The sequence below is a fragment of the Acyrthosiphon pisum genome, chromosome A1, assembly GCF_005508785.2.
Source record: "Acyrthosiphon pisum isolate AL4f chromosome A1, pea_aphid_22Mar2018_4r6ur, whole genome shotgun sequence".
NCBI lineage: Eukaryota > Metazoa > Arthropoda > Insecta > Hemiptera > Aphididae > Acyrthosiphon > Acyrthosiphon pisum.
This window is the reverse complement of record NC_042494.1, coordinates 37,317,883-37,335,450: the sequence shown is the minus strand read 5'-3', so window position 1 is coordinate 37,335,450 and position 17,568 is coordinate 37,317,883. Positions and strand designations below refer to the sequence as shown.

General features: G+C 30.9%; 1 protein-coding gene across 2 annotated transcripts in view; it reads right to left on the bottom strand.

The window, feature by feature from the left end:
• Window positions 1-6,783, bottom strand: part of LOC100167868 — a 14,672-nt gene extending 7,889 nt beyond the window's left edge. For both annotated transcript variants that reach the window (XM_001948061.5, XM_008187570.3), the window contains exon 1: window positions 6,081-6,783. In XM_001948061.5, coding sequence (XP_001948096.2) covers window positions 6,081-6,114 — 34 coding nt within the window. In that variant the 5' untranslated portion in view covers window positions 6,115-6,783. The remainder of the gene's footprint in view (window positions 1-6,080) is intronic.
• Window positions 6,784-17,568: the final 10,785 nt, after the last annotated feature.

The following is a 17,568-nucleotide window of genomic DNA, read 5'->3' as shown; positions in this document are numbered from 1 at the left end:
TTCCACATATTATTATATCACGTTTTTTAAAGATTTAATCATTACTAATTTATTTTTTAACTTAACTTTTTTTAACACGGAGTTATAACGAAGTGTTTTTTGTGTAATATCAGCTATTTTTTTTTATGAAATAAGTCGAGATTTTATTTGACTGTATACAATAACAATAATAATCCATATATGCATCGTTGGCCTCCTGTTATATCTTTTTTTTTATTTTAGTTTTTTTTTTCTAAAACTATAATATTAATATTATATCGTTACATCTAACCCATATTTTATTATTATGTTTAATAATTGATGTGTAATTTATAACTCTCTATCTTCGTCACAAGCTTAGCTTACAGAAGATAGATAATTCAAATGTACAATTAATTTAAAACAGTATATTTGTTTATTTTAAATAAAAAAAAAAAATTGGGCTTGAGACTTGAGTCATAGACTCATAGATGGACCATGGTGGTAAATCATAGAAATAAGAGCATATGATTTGTCATCGACCTTAATTGTTGCCACAAATAATGAATTTATCACCAGATTGTTTATTTTATTATTATATTTAATTATTGTTCCAAGTTTTCAGCATAATAATATAATACCGTCACGCTGGATCACTAATTCACTAAACAATCACAGTCGTTGGAGCCGTCAGCACGACTTAAGATAGTACCTATAATCTATATACTATCTAGCTGGTCGTCAGCAATATACGAAATGGTAATATTATGGTCGCCGCCACCATCGGGATGAGAGTAGTAGGGATTGATAAGCGGTGGGTCGGGGGATATTTACGATATGTTCCCCGACCCACCGCTAATCAATCCTTACTGTTCCGTACGCAAAATCGGTCTTAAAAGTACTTGAACATTTTTGCTTATAACTTATAAACTATTTAACCAATCTGCTAGCGAGTTCCTCTGTTCCCATCTGCACAATGTTTCTGATCGATTGATACCTTATACGACTTTATATGTTCAGCCGTTTGTCCTGTAGAGGTTGACAAAGGATTGACATAAATTAGGACGATTTTTCAATGGTAAAACTCGGTTTCCTGTTAATATACGTTAGTGGCTACTCCGCTATTTTTTTTTACTTAGCTTCGCGCCACTACCGTCGCGCTGGAAAGGTACTTGTACAATGGTACAATGTTCAATAAATTTAGACTTTACGAGCTATTTATGGACATTTTACATTTTTTTTTTCATATAATCATCAATAAAAAAATTTTATTTACGCGAACATTTATCCAACAAAAAAGATTGGAAATTCGATTAAACGTTTCTGATGTTTATAATAAAAATTGGGATTGAAAAAATAAAATTTAGGTATGAATCTACCATCTATTTTATAAGGACGTTTTAAGTAAGAATTTGAAAGAAATTCGATAACATCGCAAACAGCAACAGGACTTGAGAAAGTTACCAAAATTCTCGATGTTGCAGTAAACAATTACCGGTATTGTATTCAAGTACCTACCTACTTGAATTATTAGTAAGATAACTTGAACATCACAATATATTCACAACACGATATTACTAGAAGGACTATTTATAACTACAGGTAATATTAAATTATATTTATATACCAATTGTAGATTCCGACGAAAGTGTTTATATATTAACAAATGCAAATAAGCACGAGGTAGATTTATTATAAAAATGAAATATAAAATTGTATTCTTATCACAAATGGATTGTTTTCATGTTTATTAATTAAATGTATTATTTTAATATCTTTATGATTATGATTATGATTATAACAATATTCTTGTAGTTTTAGGAATGCAGCTATTGTTAAGCCGCGTACACACTTGTAACATTTTTTGTTACGTCGTAACGCCATTCCACCACTTGTCGGTAAATTTGGCCGCATCAAAGGATGTTACGCGCAAATGTTACAAGTGTGTCCGCAGTTTTAGATTACCAAATAACTAAATTCCCAATACAATTTACAACCGGTAAAATACGGTTTTAGGGGCTATATACCTCCATGGCTCTTCTCGTTATTTACTATATTAAATAATTTTGTTTAGATAAAACGTTTTCACTTATCATTAATAACCCCCTAATCCACTGTGGAATAGTTGAATATTTTGAATTCTAAATATTACATATTTAGTATACTGTGGCAACTGGCAACGGGTTAACCACTAGGTTTACACGAAGTACGATGACAGTGTAATACAGTGGAATTTCCATATTACAAAGTCTCATGGGGCATAAAAAAAATTCGGATTATAGAGAATTTTGTTAAATAGAATTGAATAAATTTAGTTTCCAAAAATATTTCGTTAAACGGAAAATGTTGTTAAATGGAAATGGAAGTTTCACTGTAATACATTTAGGGCCGTTCTTTAAGAGGACGCTTCACGGCCATTTGTTGTCTTACACAAATTTACGTTCAGCAGATCACGTTAAGCTCAGTTGGTTTAAAAATTAGTGAATCGACCAAATGAAACTTGATGATAAGAACATTAGATGTGTTTGTATGTGGGTGTTTTACGACATTTCAATTTTTTTAGCTAGTTATGTGTATATTATAATAGAGTAAATTAAGAATAATCATAACTAACTTAAAATTTGAATTAGATATCGTAAAAAACAACAATACAAACACAGATAATGTTCTTATCGCCAAGTTTCATAATAGGTCGATTCATTCTAATTTTTAAACTAACGGGAGTTAACAGTAATCTGCTGAGCGTAAATTTGCCATGGTACACGTCTTGAAAGACGGAGACAACATATATCTGTATCGTCCTCTTAAGCCAGATTTACAGCTACGTACTATGTCGTGTCATGCGATGGAGTGGTAACAACGGTTACAACTGATGGCCATAATGGTTTAAAAGTTGAGCTGTAGTCAATTCTTGGTATACTCGGGTGCAACTTTGTTATTACATGATAATATCAAAAAAGTAACGTCCAATCGTAATGCGATTTGATCAACTCGACACACGACGCGTGCGTAGCTGTGAACCCGGCTTTACAATGTCCGTTATAACGTTAACCGGCAGTTAGTCTAATATTCAACCAAAATTTAGTTCTTACCAACCCCGGATAAGTGATAAGCATAGGCGCAAATAGGGGGGGATTTAGAGGCTAAGCCCCTCCAAAAATGTCCATAGCCCTCCCAAACATTTCCTGCATTTTGTTTTAAGCTTATTCAATATTATCAAAGTAAGGCCCTATTAGCCCCCCAAATCTCAAACGAGATTGTATATTATAGTAAAATATTTATTTATAATCCAATTTTAATTTGTTTTATGTAATTCAAAGAGTATTAAAAGAATTACATGTTACTTAAATTATCATTCTAAAATACAATTTGAAAAATATTTAGGCTAAATTTAAACTATTTTTTAACAAATTCAAAACTTTAGTTTATATATAAATTTATATATAATTTAATACGTTTGGAGTCTGCGTCTCCAGCTTAGATCCCACATAATTTGTTCTTATAAGAATATTTAAAAATATTACAAATACGAGGCACGATTTTCATATACGATTGAAATTAAAATTTTTACAAAATTCGATTAACTACCAATTTTTTTAATGAAAATGTATACATTTTTGAAATTGTATAGACAAGTTAAACTAAGTTTTTTGGAGTTCAAATATTGACAAAATTGTATGTTTAAATAAAAAACAGGGATAGCAACAATTTTGTTATTTTGTTGAATTCAATAATATTAGTGGGGATATTTTCAAAATATTCAGATTAAGGGGATTCGATACCGTGATTTTCTGTTTTTGTCTAACACACGCACGACTTGTTTTTTGCCAAATATTCCAATTTATCTATTGAAGCGATAAGATTTCTGAAAACAGATTTGAATTTGTCGTCATTTAAAAATCGGACATTTAAAAACAGAAAACCACGGTATCGAATCCCCTTAAAATAAGGTATTGCCTATTAATGTGATGAATGTATTTACACTGTTTTACTTGTACGATAAGTCAATATTGTCTCAAGAATTAATGACAATCATAATATATGATATGAATAGTTAAATAAATAAATTTAATAAGGTAATAACATTCGTCATTCATACAAATACATTAATATTAATTTTAATAATATTGGGCATAAATATTTGTCAGCTGAAATATTGACGGCGACATTATATTTTCGGAATTTTTATAGCCCCTTGACTATTTGAGGCCAGTGACGTGGTGAACGGGGTTTTATAACGACCAGGCGTCATGGTGGAATTTCTTTTTTTTTTTTTTTTGGGGGGGGGGGCGTTATTGGATACATTATGGCTTATTATAATACAAAACAAATATTAAAAAGTTGAGGGCTTGAGGCTTACAAATAATAGTTAGTCGAGGAAACGATCTGAAAAAATCGACAACGCGACTTAAGTGCAGTTTCTCAGAACGTGTTATACTTGATATTATCTCAGTTCTTGGTGGTCACTCGTGTGATGTGTTGAGGGGAAGGGGTGCAACGTATTCAAACGTTCATTGTGAGGAACGGTTAAGACCAAACGTTTTAGAGAAACGGAATCCGTTTTGATAAGAATTGGATACACCGGACAATACAATAATATTGTTCCGTATTGACCTCGTGGCAAAATTTTTTTCTTTGTTACACACACATATATATTTTTAGTAGGTATATACAAGGCAAAAATAAATTGTGAAAAGGGTACCATTAAACGCTCTACTTACACGATCTTATAATAAAAATTCTATATTAAGAGTATCAATAAAAAAACGCACAAATAACAATAATATTATTGAAATACACGAAATAAATACAATGTACCCTAGTTCCATACAAAAAATTGAGCCACGTTCATCAGAACAGTGCCATGTAATTTTACCCGAGACAACATTTGAACATAATCAATTGGAATAGGCGCCGGATAAATTACTGATTTATGAAATTGTTTCAATTAAAAAAAAATGCTTGATAAATTAAGAGCGCTATTTGTTTGCGTGGAAACAGGCTCTTGAGAATCTTCCGAACGAGTTTCAACCGGATTACTTTTCTCGGTCCTGAATGCATCGATGTCGTATGTAAAACTCAGCACAAGCGACCAGCGACGATCATACACACACACACACACACACACCCACACGCACACGCACACGCACACGCACACGCGCGGACAAACACTACACGCACCGCCGCCAAAACTACGAACGAGTGTCGGACACTCGGAAGAAACATTGGTAAGGATGACGGAAATCTTTTAACACGCATAATATGAGGGGCAATTATTAATTAATATTATTATTTAAAAGATCTTGTTTTTCAATGGTTGAAAATGTCAGGAAATCCTGGAGATGCGTTCAAGTTGTAGACCATGATCAATAATCGTTTTAACAACAAATAATAATATTAATGATAAATAAAATAGATCGTACAATCAGACCTGGAATTTGGAACGTAAGAAAAGCATATAACGTAACAATTATTATAATTACTTTTAGTCTTCACAATAAAAAAGCTCAATATAAGAAAGGATTTAACGCCGCGTTAAAAAAATGTAATAAACTATACACATATGAATCGTTGTGCTTATTTTTAATGTTTTAAAACTTTGATTTGGTTTAATTAATTAATTTGATCATAGGTATAATACTATACATTTATGGATTTAAACACAAATACAATATGCCTAAATTAAATTAGCTTAACCAGCTAAAACGTTAACGAATTCATCGAAGAAATTCCTTATATATATAATACAAGTACTACCTAGAATAAAAATAAAAATAAAAATAATATCTACAAGTAATCTTGATGTTTCAAATGTAAGACACGTTTGAGGTTAACCAAAAAAAAACATGAGACACTAGTACACTACCATCCTATTATTAATAATAATATTAATTAATATTTATGGTATTAGGCGTGTGGGCAATCCCCAACACATGGTAATAACTAATTACGATAATAACAACAACAACAATATCGAATAAATAATATATTATAATAATCAATATTATTAATCAAGATAACTAAATCGAGGACGTTATAGCCTACAATCTTGTCAAACACAATAAAAAAAAAAAAAATTATGTTACGTTATATTGTTATAATCATCGATTTAATATCGTTACCTTCGTTTGCCGGTACGCTGATTACAGAAGCCATTTTTGAAGTGTTCCTTGAGTCGTGGGAAGGGAGGGGGCGATAAATTACGTTATTCGAAAAAAATAATACAACACCGTGATAATGGCATTTGAAAAAAAGCAAAAAAAAAACCGGCGTAAAACAAGCTACAGCGACAACTGTATAAATATTAAGTTATAATATTATGTTAATAATTATTCAATGAACTACGCCGAACGGGTCACGCAGTGCTGTCGGTGGCCGATTCGGGAACAACGGGAACCGTAGAACGATGGGAACGTGTCGGACAACGAGCTACGGGCGGCAATGTCGACGGACGAGTGTCGAATGAATATGAACTGTGTCTGCCAGCTCGTTGGCGCGGTGGGGATTCGGTGGATGGGCAGCGGGTCGCGGAGCTCACCAACATAACGACATAATACCAGGCGCCCGTTCGCGTGTGTGTGAGTTTGCATGTGTGTGAGTGCGTCGGTGTGCGAGTTTACGTGCATTTTATACGTACAAGCGAGTTGGTGTGCAGGTGTCTGTACACGAACACGGTGCGCGTGCGTGAGCTAAGTGAAATCGTCCGAACAAAGACGGAACCAGTCGGCGGCTAGATAGCCTCTAAGCGAGGTACGCACCGAGATAGTACTTCCCGCGACCCGTACCCACTTCCCAGCCTACGGTCATGCGCTGGCGGCGTGGCGGAATCCAATGGTGCCGGCCCGTCGCCCGTTTACGCGTAAAACCCATTAGGCGGCGACCCCACTGACTAGTACCTCGATAGAGGCTACCGACGGGCCGAGCTCGCATAGTTCAAGGTTTTTTCAAACAGTGTACCAACACGGGAACGATAATAATTTATTATTTCTTTGAATACCACTACGACGACGCCGCCTCCGATTCCCGGTAATTGAGCGACGCCAACCGTTGTGCGTTAGCTTCTACTCCGTCCCCCTACCACAACGACCCAACTACCATTACAATATTAATGTCGTTGTATTGAGGAACTTTGCGACGCATTTTTGGTCATGAAATTAAATGTTCAAAACCGGTATAGAAAAATAAACGCACTGGTATAAATAATTTATCATACCATACCATAATACCATGGCATACATCCCACTTCACCGATACCCGCCACATCAGACTGTCACTCCGCGCACTCACTCTAACCAACGATATTGTATTATTATTTATCATTACATCCGTTACGGCCTCCGGCTCGCCTTGTATAATGTATACACGTGACGGCGGTGCACCAATGATCCCAACCTATTAAACGGACGGACGGGCGAGCGTTCTTTTAATTGGATTGCTATTATTCGATCGTTATGTAACTCGCATCTGACTGTGAGATAACGGTAATTAATAATTGTATAAACATGTATATAAAGTATAATAAATATACAATAAATTATTGTAGGTTGGTAATTGGTATACATTATACAAATATGGTTATAAATTATTACCAAGCTGCTGATTATACGAATACAATTGATGTATATTATTAAATGCACAGTCATCGTCTCTATGGTTACATTAATAAAACCCAAATGTATAATAATACATTTTTATTTCTGGTACCGTCTAATTTACCATTACCAGTAGGTAAGATCGTGGTATTGTGGTTCATATTAATTTATCCTATGATTTTCTTTTCTATACGGATTAGCCTAATAATTACGGACCACGTAATTCAAATAAAAGTACTAACAACCAACAACAAAATAATGTTTTTAAGAATGGTGACTAATATAATATTGATATTATTGTCTTACGTGTCTACTATCGTTAACGTTTATTTCAAATACAAAGGTTTTTACGCTATTTCAACCGTTTTTGAAGATATTTCGGTACCTTATCAGTTTTTATCGTTTAACCAATTAGGAACCAATAAGGAACATTTTATAAGTTACAATATTGATGTTAAATGTACATAATACATTTTGTTTACATTTGATTTTAAAATATATGAATATTATGTTATCTACCAAAATAATATTCATTAGTAAATAGAAGTTATCGTTTATTAATAATTATTTATCTTTAATAAATTATTGATTGAAGGTTAGTCATTACACATTTAGTGTTCCAATATTTGAACATCATATTGTACTATTAACTTGACGAGATGGGTGCGGCTTGTTGGTAAAAAATACAGCCATACAGATAAAATCTATAACCCATCGATCTAACAGTCGATTATTGCGACCAGTCGACCTATCAAATATTAAAAACATACGTGATATTAAAAATATATAACAAACGATCATAAATGTTTTTGTTGTAAGAAGGTACCTATAATACAGGCTATACTCAATAACGGTCTTACTTACAGCCTACAAGCATGACTTATATATAGGTATAGGTACGGTAGGCACGATTACGAAAGGTAATCGGAAAAAATTCCCAAAACAAATACTTGTACATAATTATATATCTTAAAATACTCATAACTCGCTTTAAAATTAAAATATAATAAAAATCCTATGATAATACCTAGATAATATTTTACCTTTAAATTTTATAAGAGGGCAATTCATTTCAATTTTTAAACTAACGTGGTCTGCTGAGCGTATAATTTTTCTTTTTTTATATTTAAAATAACTTAAATATGTATATTATATGTATTATATGTACCTATATTATATAACTGTGTAAGTGTTTTTGTGGACACACAGTATATTATTTACCGTTTCCACTTCATGCGAACTGACAACTTTTCATGAATAGATCGATTACATATACGAGTATATAGAAAAGTAGTTATATTGTTTCCGACCAGACATTAAAATTATATTATAATAAATAAATATTAAATATGTTTGACTATTAAAAGTACCCAACTGATACTTTAATTTTACAGTAAAATCTAGACAAATTCGTTACTTAGAGTCGTCAAAATTACCTCCCACTAAATATATGCAATTGTAGTGTTATTACTTTTTCTTATCTATGTTATGATGTTATTTATTCATATACTTATAATTATAAAACTGATAATTGTAATATATTACATATTAGTACTTAAGTTAAATAATCATTTAAGATGTTATTAGGATTCAAAAACAGAAATACGATTAATTTTAAAAATATTAACTTATTAGAAACATTATATTATTTAATTTCACTGTTATATTTGCCAAAGTAAAATTATACTCACTTTACTATTTTTACTAAAGTACCTACCCAATTATAAATAAATATTTATATGTCATATTATCATATAATATAATATTATGTACCTATTTATCAATATTATAATAATATAATAATTATTATTAATTATCATTCAAATTTTATATTTTTATTATTAACATTTTTTTTTTTGACAGCTGTATCTAACAGACAGGTACAGCTTTGTGGATTTTTTTCCTAGATTCATACGAAACGCAGAGACTTACGTACGCATTGCTTGTAAGTTGTAATGTAGGAAAGTCCATGGGTAGTTGGAAAAAAAATCCTAGTAAAAAAATCCCCGCACTGGAAAAAAAAATCCACAGTAGCATTATACCGGGGATTGACTAAATATAAATAATTTATAAGAATTATTTTATAAACAAATTATGCCATGATACCGATGATTATAATAATTATAATAATTGTATAAAAAAATAATAACAATAATTATCTTTTACCCTATATTATACATATTAAAAAATGCATATCACGATACCGAAGCTTATAATAATAATTGTAAATAAATTAAAATGTAAATAATATAATATGTGATGGTAGTATATATTATGTGATCAATATACCTAGTTTTTCAGGTATATTAATTTTGTCGAGACAGTATCGTTTCCTAAGTAGGTATCTTACTAAATGATGTGTTAATTATATCAATGACTGTGGCCAGCACTGTTTGACCTTACGAAAAATAATCTTGTTATTAATTAATATAATATAGACAATACAGTATAACCACGTATATAGGCTATAGGCAATAATTACAGTTTATTTGCTAATCGTGGAAAAAAGTTCAATTAATAAATATGTAAATGTCATAAATAATCATAATTATAATATTCGTAAAATAATTATGTTTTAATTATGAGTTTATGACAGTGATTTGTTTTATAATTTTTAGAACTTTTTATATTCATTCAAAAAAAATCCTATACTTCTTCTATCTAATTATCTAAATAGTGATCTACGTATCACTTGTAATCGGTCTAAAAGTTCGTTTTGAAAAAAAGATGGACAAAAAATTCTGACTTAATTTCTGTACAGTAGATTTCAAGTGGATCACTGTATAATGTATTGTACCTATTAAATTTGAATTCAATGATATAATATCATTGTATACGAAATTACGAAAAACGATTCTGAGCGGAGACGGTTTGTCTGTCTGTACATTTTATATTGTTATTATTTATTATAGCCTGTAAATTGAGTTCATATTATTAACTACAACGAAATAACTAAAATCCTTATTTTAATTTGTATTCGTTTCTATGGTGATAATTCATAAACAAAGCGTTAAAATTAAAATACCATTTTTAGCGGTTTTTCGTAATTTGTCGGTGGTTTTTCCCGTGGCATTAAATAACCATTGAGAAAATCAAAAATTAACATCATTGTAAAACCACTAGCTCCCTCAGCCCTCACTCCACTCAAAATCTATAACTCAAATCCCCAAAGGCCCTATGGTAGCTGTAACTAAGATAATAATTATTACTTCGTAATAAACACTAATTACTATTGCAAATTGAATATGGCATAAATATATTGAAATAATGTAGTTTAGCTCGATTTTTGGAATTTTTTTTGGAAATTTATAGGCAATAGATATATTTCAACGAGTTAAACACAAGGTAGGTACAATCAGAATTTCTCAGTCGGACTTAGTTCTAAGGTTATAACATTTTGAATATAATATACATAATTATTACATATACAAATTACAATTGCAAATAAATAAATGCATTTTTTACGAGATTTTTATTAAATAATTGTTTAATTAATATAACTTTGGTTTATCAATTATTACCCATTTAATTGGGTAATAATTAATAACTAATAACTAATAAATGAATGATGATAGTCGATAGATGCCACGGATTAAGATATCTTAGTCGGTGATAGATGCGGATATTATGATAATCGTATAAAACAAAAGAACATATTTTCCAATCTATTATTATGTGAAAAAAAATATATTGATTCAGGGGGAAATGTTTCAGTCCAGAGGGAAACGTCCAGTACCACCACGCAGTGTTGGAAAGGCACGGGAAGGACGTCTAATTAACGTACAGAATGCATATTTTGAACAAACAAAATACCATTATTTACGATTTTCAGACATTTTTTTCCGAATTTCTTTAAATTAAGACCCACAATGTGAATGTCGAATACATTTATACAATAATTAATACTATTGTAATGCCATTCGAAATTCCAAACACGGTTTACGTAATTTGTAGTAACATTTTATTATTTTTGAAAAATGAAATATATTATATATATAAAAGTATGTTTGTATATTTTTATAGTTGAGTCCTGGATGGGCCTACGAGCTATACAGGGCTACTTTCTGATGATCATTTAGACTTTAGCTCAGCGTTTTCGTTTGGCAGTTAGCAACTACTACCGAGATTAAAATTAACTGGTCATGATATGCAACGACACGCTTCTATATTAACAGTATAATGTTAAAACATTGTAAAATTATTTAGATATTTAATGTAAAACAATAATTTTAGATAACTTTACAATTTTCTTTTCTTTTCTTTTTTTTTTATAAGTATGTTTATTATTAATGTAAAATATTTTTTTACATTAGTCGATCCTAAAAGAATAAATATACCCTCATTAGATCTTAATCAAAACAAGTCTGGCCCCCCTGCACTATATTTAATTTTATCTCTCACTCTTATAATTTTTCTATTGTTAAAAATATTTATTTATCTGTATTATTCTTTATTTTTTTTTTCTCCTAACTTCTATTGATCATTTATCACTTGTTGTGCTACTCACATAATATAATGTGTATATTTTTTAATTAATAATTATTACTCTCTATCTCTAACAGAAGCTAAAAGCTTAAAAGAGATAATCATGTAATCTAACTCAATGTTTTTTGTAACCTATGTAATTTATGATGGTTTTTGAATAAAAAAAAAAAAATAATAATAATTTTTTCTTATAACTAACTCTAATAACTTGAAATTTGAACCATAAATTCCCTATATATTAGTAGGCATTTCTAATGATACAATCAGTGATCTTTATTTTTTTGTTGTGATTACTGAACACTGATGTAAACAAATTTGAGAAATCATCCTAGGAATTGGCTACAATACATCACGGTTATAGTATAATAATTGTGGTTGGGTTTAAAGTAATTTATTATAGGAGGTAGGTAATATGATGTATGGACAATTTTCGCACAAAACTTCAGCTGCCCTTGTGCCTAAAAAACTAAGTTGCGGCACTGAATAAGATGAATCAAGTTGTATGTACACACAACATAAATGTGCTAATTTCTAGAAAAAATATTTTTGAAGTTAAAAATAAAATTACTTATTGTATAAATACGTACCTACTTAATACATATAGGTACTATATACCTACATATAAACTTAGTAATATATTAATGTTTAATTTTGTAATAATTATAATTAAAGAAGGATTACAAATTAATTTTCCTATTTCACATAGGTCATAGTCCATAATCATAGATGAATTATAAATTAATTAATAAAATGTATGTAGGTAGTGGTACACAAATATTTTTATTTTATTTAATTATTATAACAAATACAATTAATATGATTTCCTCAAACATATTATTATAATTAAATATAATACGTAAAAATTTTAAATTTTAATATGCCCCTAAAAATATTCCGGTCGAGTCGAGGCTCGACTGGCACGCCTATATTGTGGCCCGGCTAACGTGATATTTACTTATAAACATAATATTTAGAACGTATATGCATGCATATGCAATGTAGATGCATTGGATTCAAAGCGTTACATTTGTCAGTGTCGCGGTCGTTGATATTTTCACACGATTACTCCCATTATTCAAGGGCAGAGCAGCACCTCCCAAAAAAAAATTTCACTTCAATAATTATTAACTTTATAATGTTTATTTAAATATTAAAAATAAATATTTTTGTTATGCTGGCTTGAGTAAGTTAACATGGTGACAACGTATTTCAACTACACAATAACTATCTGTGTTAAATAATCATATTTCGTCAGTGTTAATTTGTATACGTCCCATTCTCTGTAATATATTGCTAAAATTTTCACTAGAATTTAGTTTCCATTAGTAAAATTTACCTGTGCAAAGATTCAGAACAAAATGATATCGTTTATAGTCCGTGCGTCTATCATTTTTCTGTTGTTGAATCTCCAAAGAGTCCTTCGGTTCATACATGAGATGGGACTAATAATTAATCTGCCTGCAGCTAAGGAAGAAAGCACGAAAATTCAGAGTTATACGGATATGGTAGTAAAGTTGATACGAATTATACAACATTATAATATATTTAAATATCATAATATAAGCATGCGCATTAAGATTTCCAGGAGTGGATAGTCCCAAAAAAGGAATTTTCCCTATGGACCCTTATCTATGTTTATGTTTATGTCAGTGGCGCCCCTCGGTTCTACACATTTTTTTTGTTAAATAAAATAAATTTGCCAAATAGGTGTATGTAATTTAAAGTACTTAAGTTCTTTTCAGTTTGGTGGACCCTTAAAAACATTTCTCTGTGACATAAATGGAAGATGCATATTATTATAGAAAATGAATCAAATCCTATCTACTCATCTTAACGATGTTGTATCTAGGCTTATTATAATATTAATTTAACTACCAATGGGACGTTTGCACGACTTCGAGTTGGTTTCCAAAAATTAACGAGTGGGTCTCTGGGTTGCCTACAGGTAACATACGAATTGGTTCCTGATTTATTTACGGGTAACAAAAAATTCATATGAGGCAAATTTGAATTTACAACATATACTTTTGACGAATTTGAAGTTCAAAATTTGGCAGACATTCGACTTTTTATTATTTTTACCAATGAACTTTTCTCTTTCGGTGATTTATTAAATAAAATAATTTTTTCAAACTTTTTAGACATCATTAGACTTAATAAAATGTCATACGAATGGTTGGGTTAGGTAAAATTACTAACCATTTTTACTAAAATCAATGCAATATCGCAGTTTTTTATGCTCGTTCGTGTATGTTTTATTTCGTATTTATAAATTATCCTCTGATAAGCCGGCAAATTATTCGTACGAAGATAGAATTAAGAGGACTACAAACGGATAGTTTTTAAGTGAAATAGGCAATTTTCAAATTGTATGCATAATAGGGTCTTGCGTAGTAACTGATCATTAATGTGAATTTGTGTCACTTGATAGCACGTTAAGACTTTTATAAACTGATTTAAATTTGTTAATATGTCTTTTTGCGTTGGATCAGGCTACATTTTAGATTTTCAATTTAATTTTTTAATTATCAATAATTTTTCATTTACAATTAGCGTCCAATTATGTTTATATTATATTTTGTATGTGTTGAGTAGTTCCCGGAATGATTTCTAAAAATGTATAAACTATTTAATAAGTGTCTATTAAATAATATTAAGAATTTAGTTTAGAAAACTGTACGTTACCGATCACCTTAAATTTAATTTTTATTGGACATTTTTACCAATCCACATAAAAAAATGAAAAAAAAAAAAATAATTATACAAGTTTTAAATCAATAAAATATAACCAAGTGTCTGTCATTAATATTTTAAATAGTAAATAGTAATATATATATATATTAATAATGTATTAATGTATTAATAATGTTTTCAAAGTGATTTAATTTACGAGAAATTAATTTTTTCAAAGATCATATTATATTTTAATTTTGTAATAATGGTGATAATGGTTTTTTGGGATTTGTGAGATTTCTTGAACGGCCCTATAATGTCATGTGTCCGTTACGGGCAGATCAGTATTAATACTTGCTCATCTTTGTTATACCTAATAATGTATTGGATTGATAAAAAAAATAAACTTTGGCACATCTGTAGATACGTATCTGCACTTCTCCATTACTTGAATAATTTTGAAAACTATCGTTTGCCACGAGGGTGAATATAATATTGCTTTATTATATGGTCATATTATTTTGTGATTATTTGTGTGTTTAAGACAAATGAAGTCGTGCAAACCGTGACAATGGACGTGGCCACCCAGTGTGGTGATAGCTGCACGTTCCCTGTCGAGACACCCGGGCCGCCGATCACAAAGTTCTCGACCGCCGCCAACGGCCGTTTCTATGTGGGACCCGCGTTGTACTGCACGGAGCCGCCACCACCCCCGCCGAGTTACGCTATCGCCGACCGATTCACCCATCCACCGCCGCCGTTACCGCGGTACTATGTCGGAGCCACGTGGTTCGATGTTTGGGGCCCACCGCCGATGGCATGTTGCGTAGTGGCATCGAAATTTAGTTATCCAACGCCGCCACTAACCCGCCAACCGGCCAACCCAGCACTAACGTAGGAAAAACCCTTGGTTCTGCGGCCGTTTTCGGCACCCTGCACCTAATATATTATGGTTCAGTAGCCGCCGCCGCAGGAACTGCCACTGTTCCATCGGGTCAGTCGTCATTGGTTTGGCACGGGCTGTCTCTGAAGGGTCAGTTGCTACCGGTTTGGCCGTCAACGTTGTATTTGTCGTCAGTCAGTTTTGTCCGCGGCCACCTGCAGTTATAACTACTGGTCGCCCGAGCCATGTGTGCCATTAGACGCTCATAGCATTGAACTTATTGTGTATTCGTATAAGCAAAACGACTGATCAGCTGGCGATCGCAGTTACTTAATTATTAGCATTTAAAAGTTTCTAGTATTCTTAAGATATTGTGTTATAAATAAATAGACATTTTTTCAGTGATATTATGATATACCAGATATATTTTTACCGGAGATAGATATATTATCAGAGATGTTTGATCGGAGATATTTTTCCGCAGGTATTTTGACCGGTCACCGTTAACTTCACTCGTTTTTTTACAAATAGAACACTGAACCAATTTTACGGTAATCTACAAGTTTAATTATAATATTAATTGCATATTATTATTATATTTGTATATCTTAACATAATATAAAACTAAGTCCTTTTTTCTCTCTGTATACTTTGATCTATAAAACTACGCACCGGATTTGTATGTGGTTTTTTTTTTTAATTGATAGAGTGATTCGAGAGAAAGGTTTATATGTATATAACATGTATAATATAGAAGAGAAACACCCCTGGGAGAGGCTCAAACAGAAATTTTGAGATTTACGATAGAAATGTTTGTTTATTAATGATTGCTATGGACAGAAACAAATAGAAAATATTAAAATTAAAATTAAATAATAATAAATTGTAATCTTAACAAATTCCTGTGGCTGTCTGTATGTACGCTTAAATTTTCAAAACTACGCAACTTCTGGAAGGTTTATGTGTACCTATATAACATGCATAATAATACAGTAGAGCCACGTTGTCCCTTTTTTGTATGTACGAGCATATTTTCCGAATTGTAAAAAAATTTTGAATCGTCAGAATTTTCATTATCAACAGTTAAATTGGTTGAAGCTATTTCGATACTTCAATAAGAATTTAATAATCGATTTCAAGATTTCAAACAACATTCACAATATTTTCAACTACTCGCCAATCTATTTAATATTGATATTGAAGATATAACTGTTGAGCTTCAAATGGAAATAATAGATTTGCAGCCACAGGATATCTTAAAAGGCACATTCAAAGCATCGCCTTTACTTTTTTCGCTGAACTTCCGGCATTATTTTCAAAAATTAAAAATATAGCTGCAAAATACTTCGGTATGTATTGATCCACTTATGTGAGTAAACAGGCCTTTTCTCATATGAAAAAAATTAAAAACCCATAACGTTCACATTTAACTGATGATCATCTTCCACCATGTACTTAAAGCCAGCACAAGTAATTTAAATGTGGAAATTGAAAAAATATTAAAAAATTTCCAACAACAAAAATCACATAAAGCTGATTAGGCAGTTGTAATTTCCATTTTTGTATATTATAACTAGCTGTTTTCGAGAAAATTGATTTTGGTTTTTGGTGTAACTTCAAAAACCAATGACTGTAGATACATGAAATTTTCACTGGTTGTTTATATTTCCATTTTCTATACATGATAAAATTATCAAAATATTTTGATTTGTTTTGAGCTGTTTAAGGCCCCCATACACGTCAAACAAATTTGCGCAACCTCTGTGTTTGTGCAAATACGATGTTTGTACAAATTTCGGACACACACGTTCCAATGGCTTGTGCAAACTTCAGTTCAATTTTTGATCTTGTCAAAATATATTCAGTATAAAAATATTCTACAATAATAAATTAATATGTCTGACTCCGATGATAATTGTGCTGCGATAGTGATTGCTTGTTTGACGGAAAAGAAAAAAGTGAAGCGGAAAAGAAAAC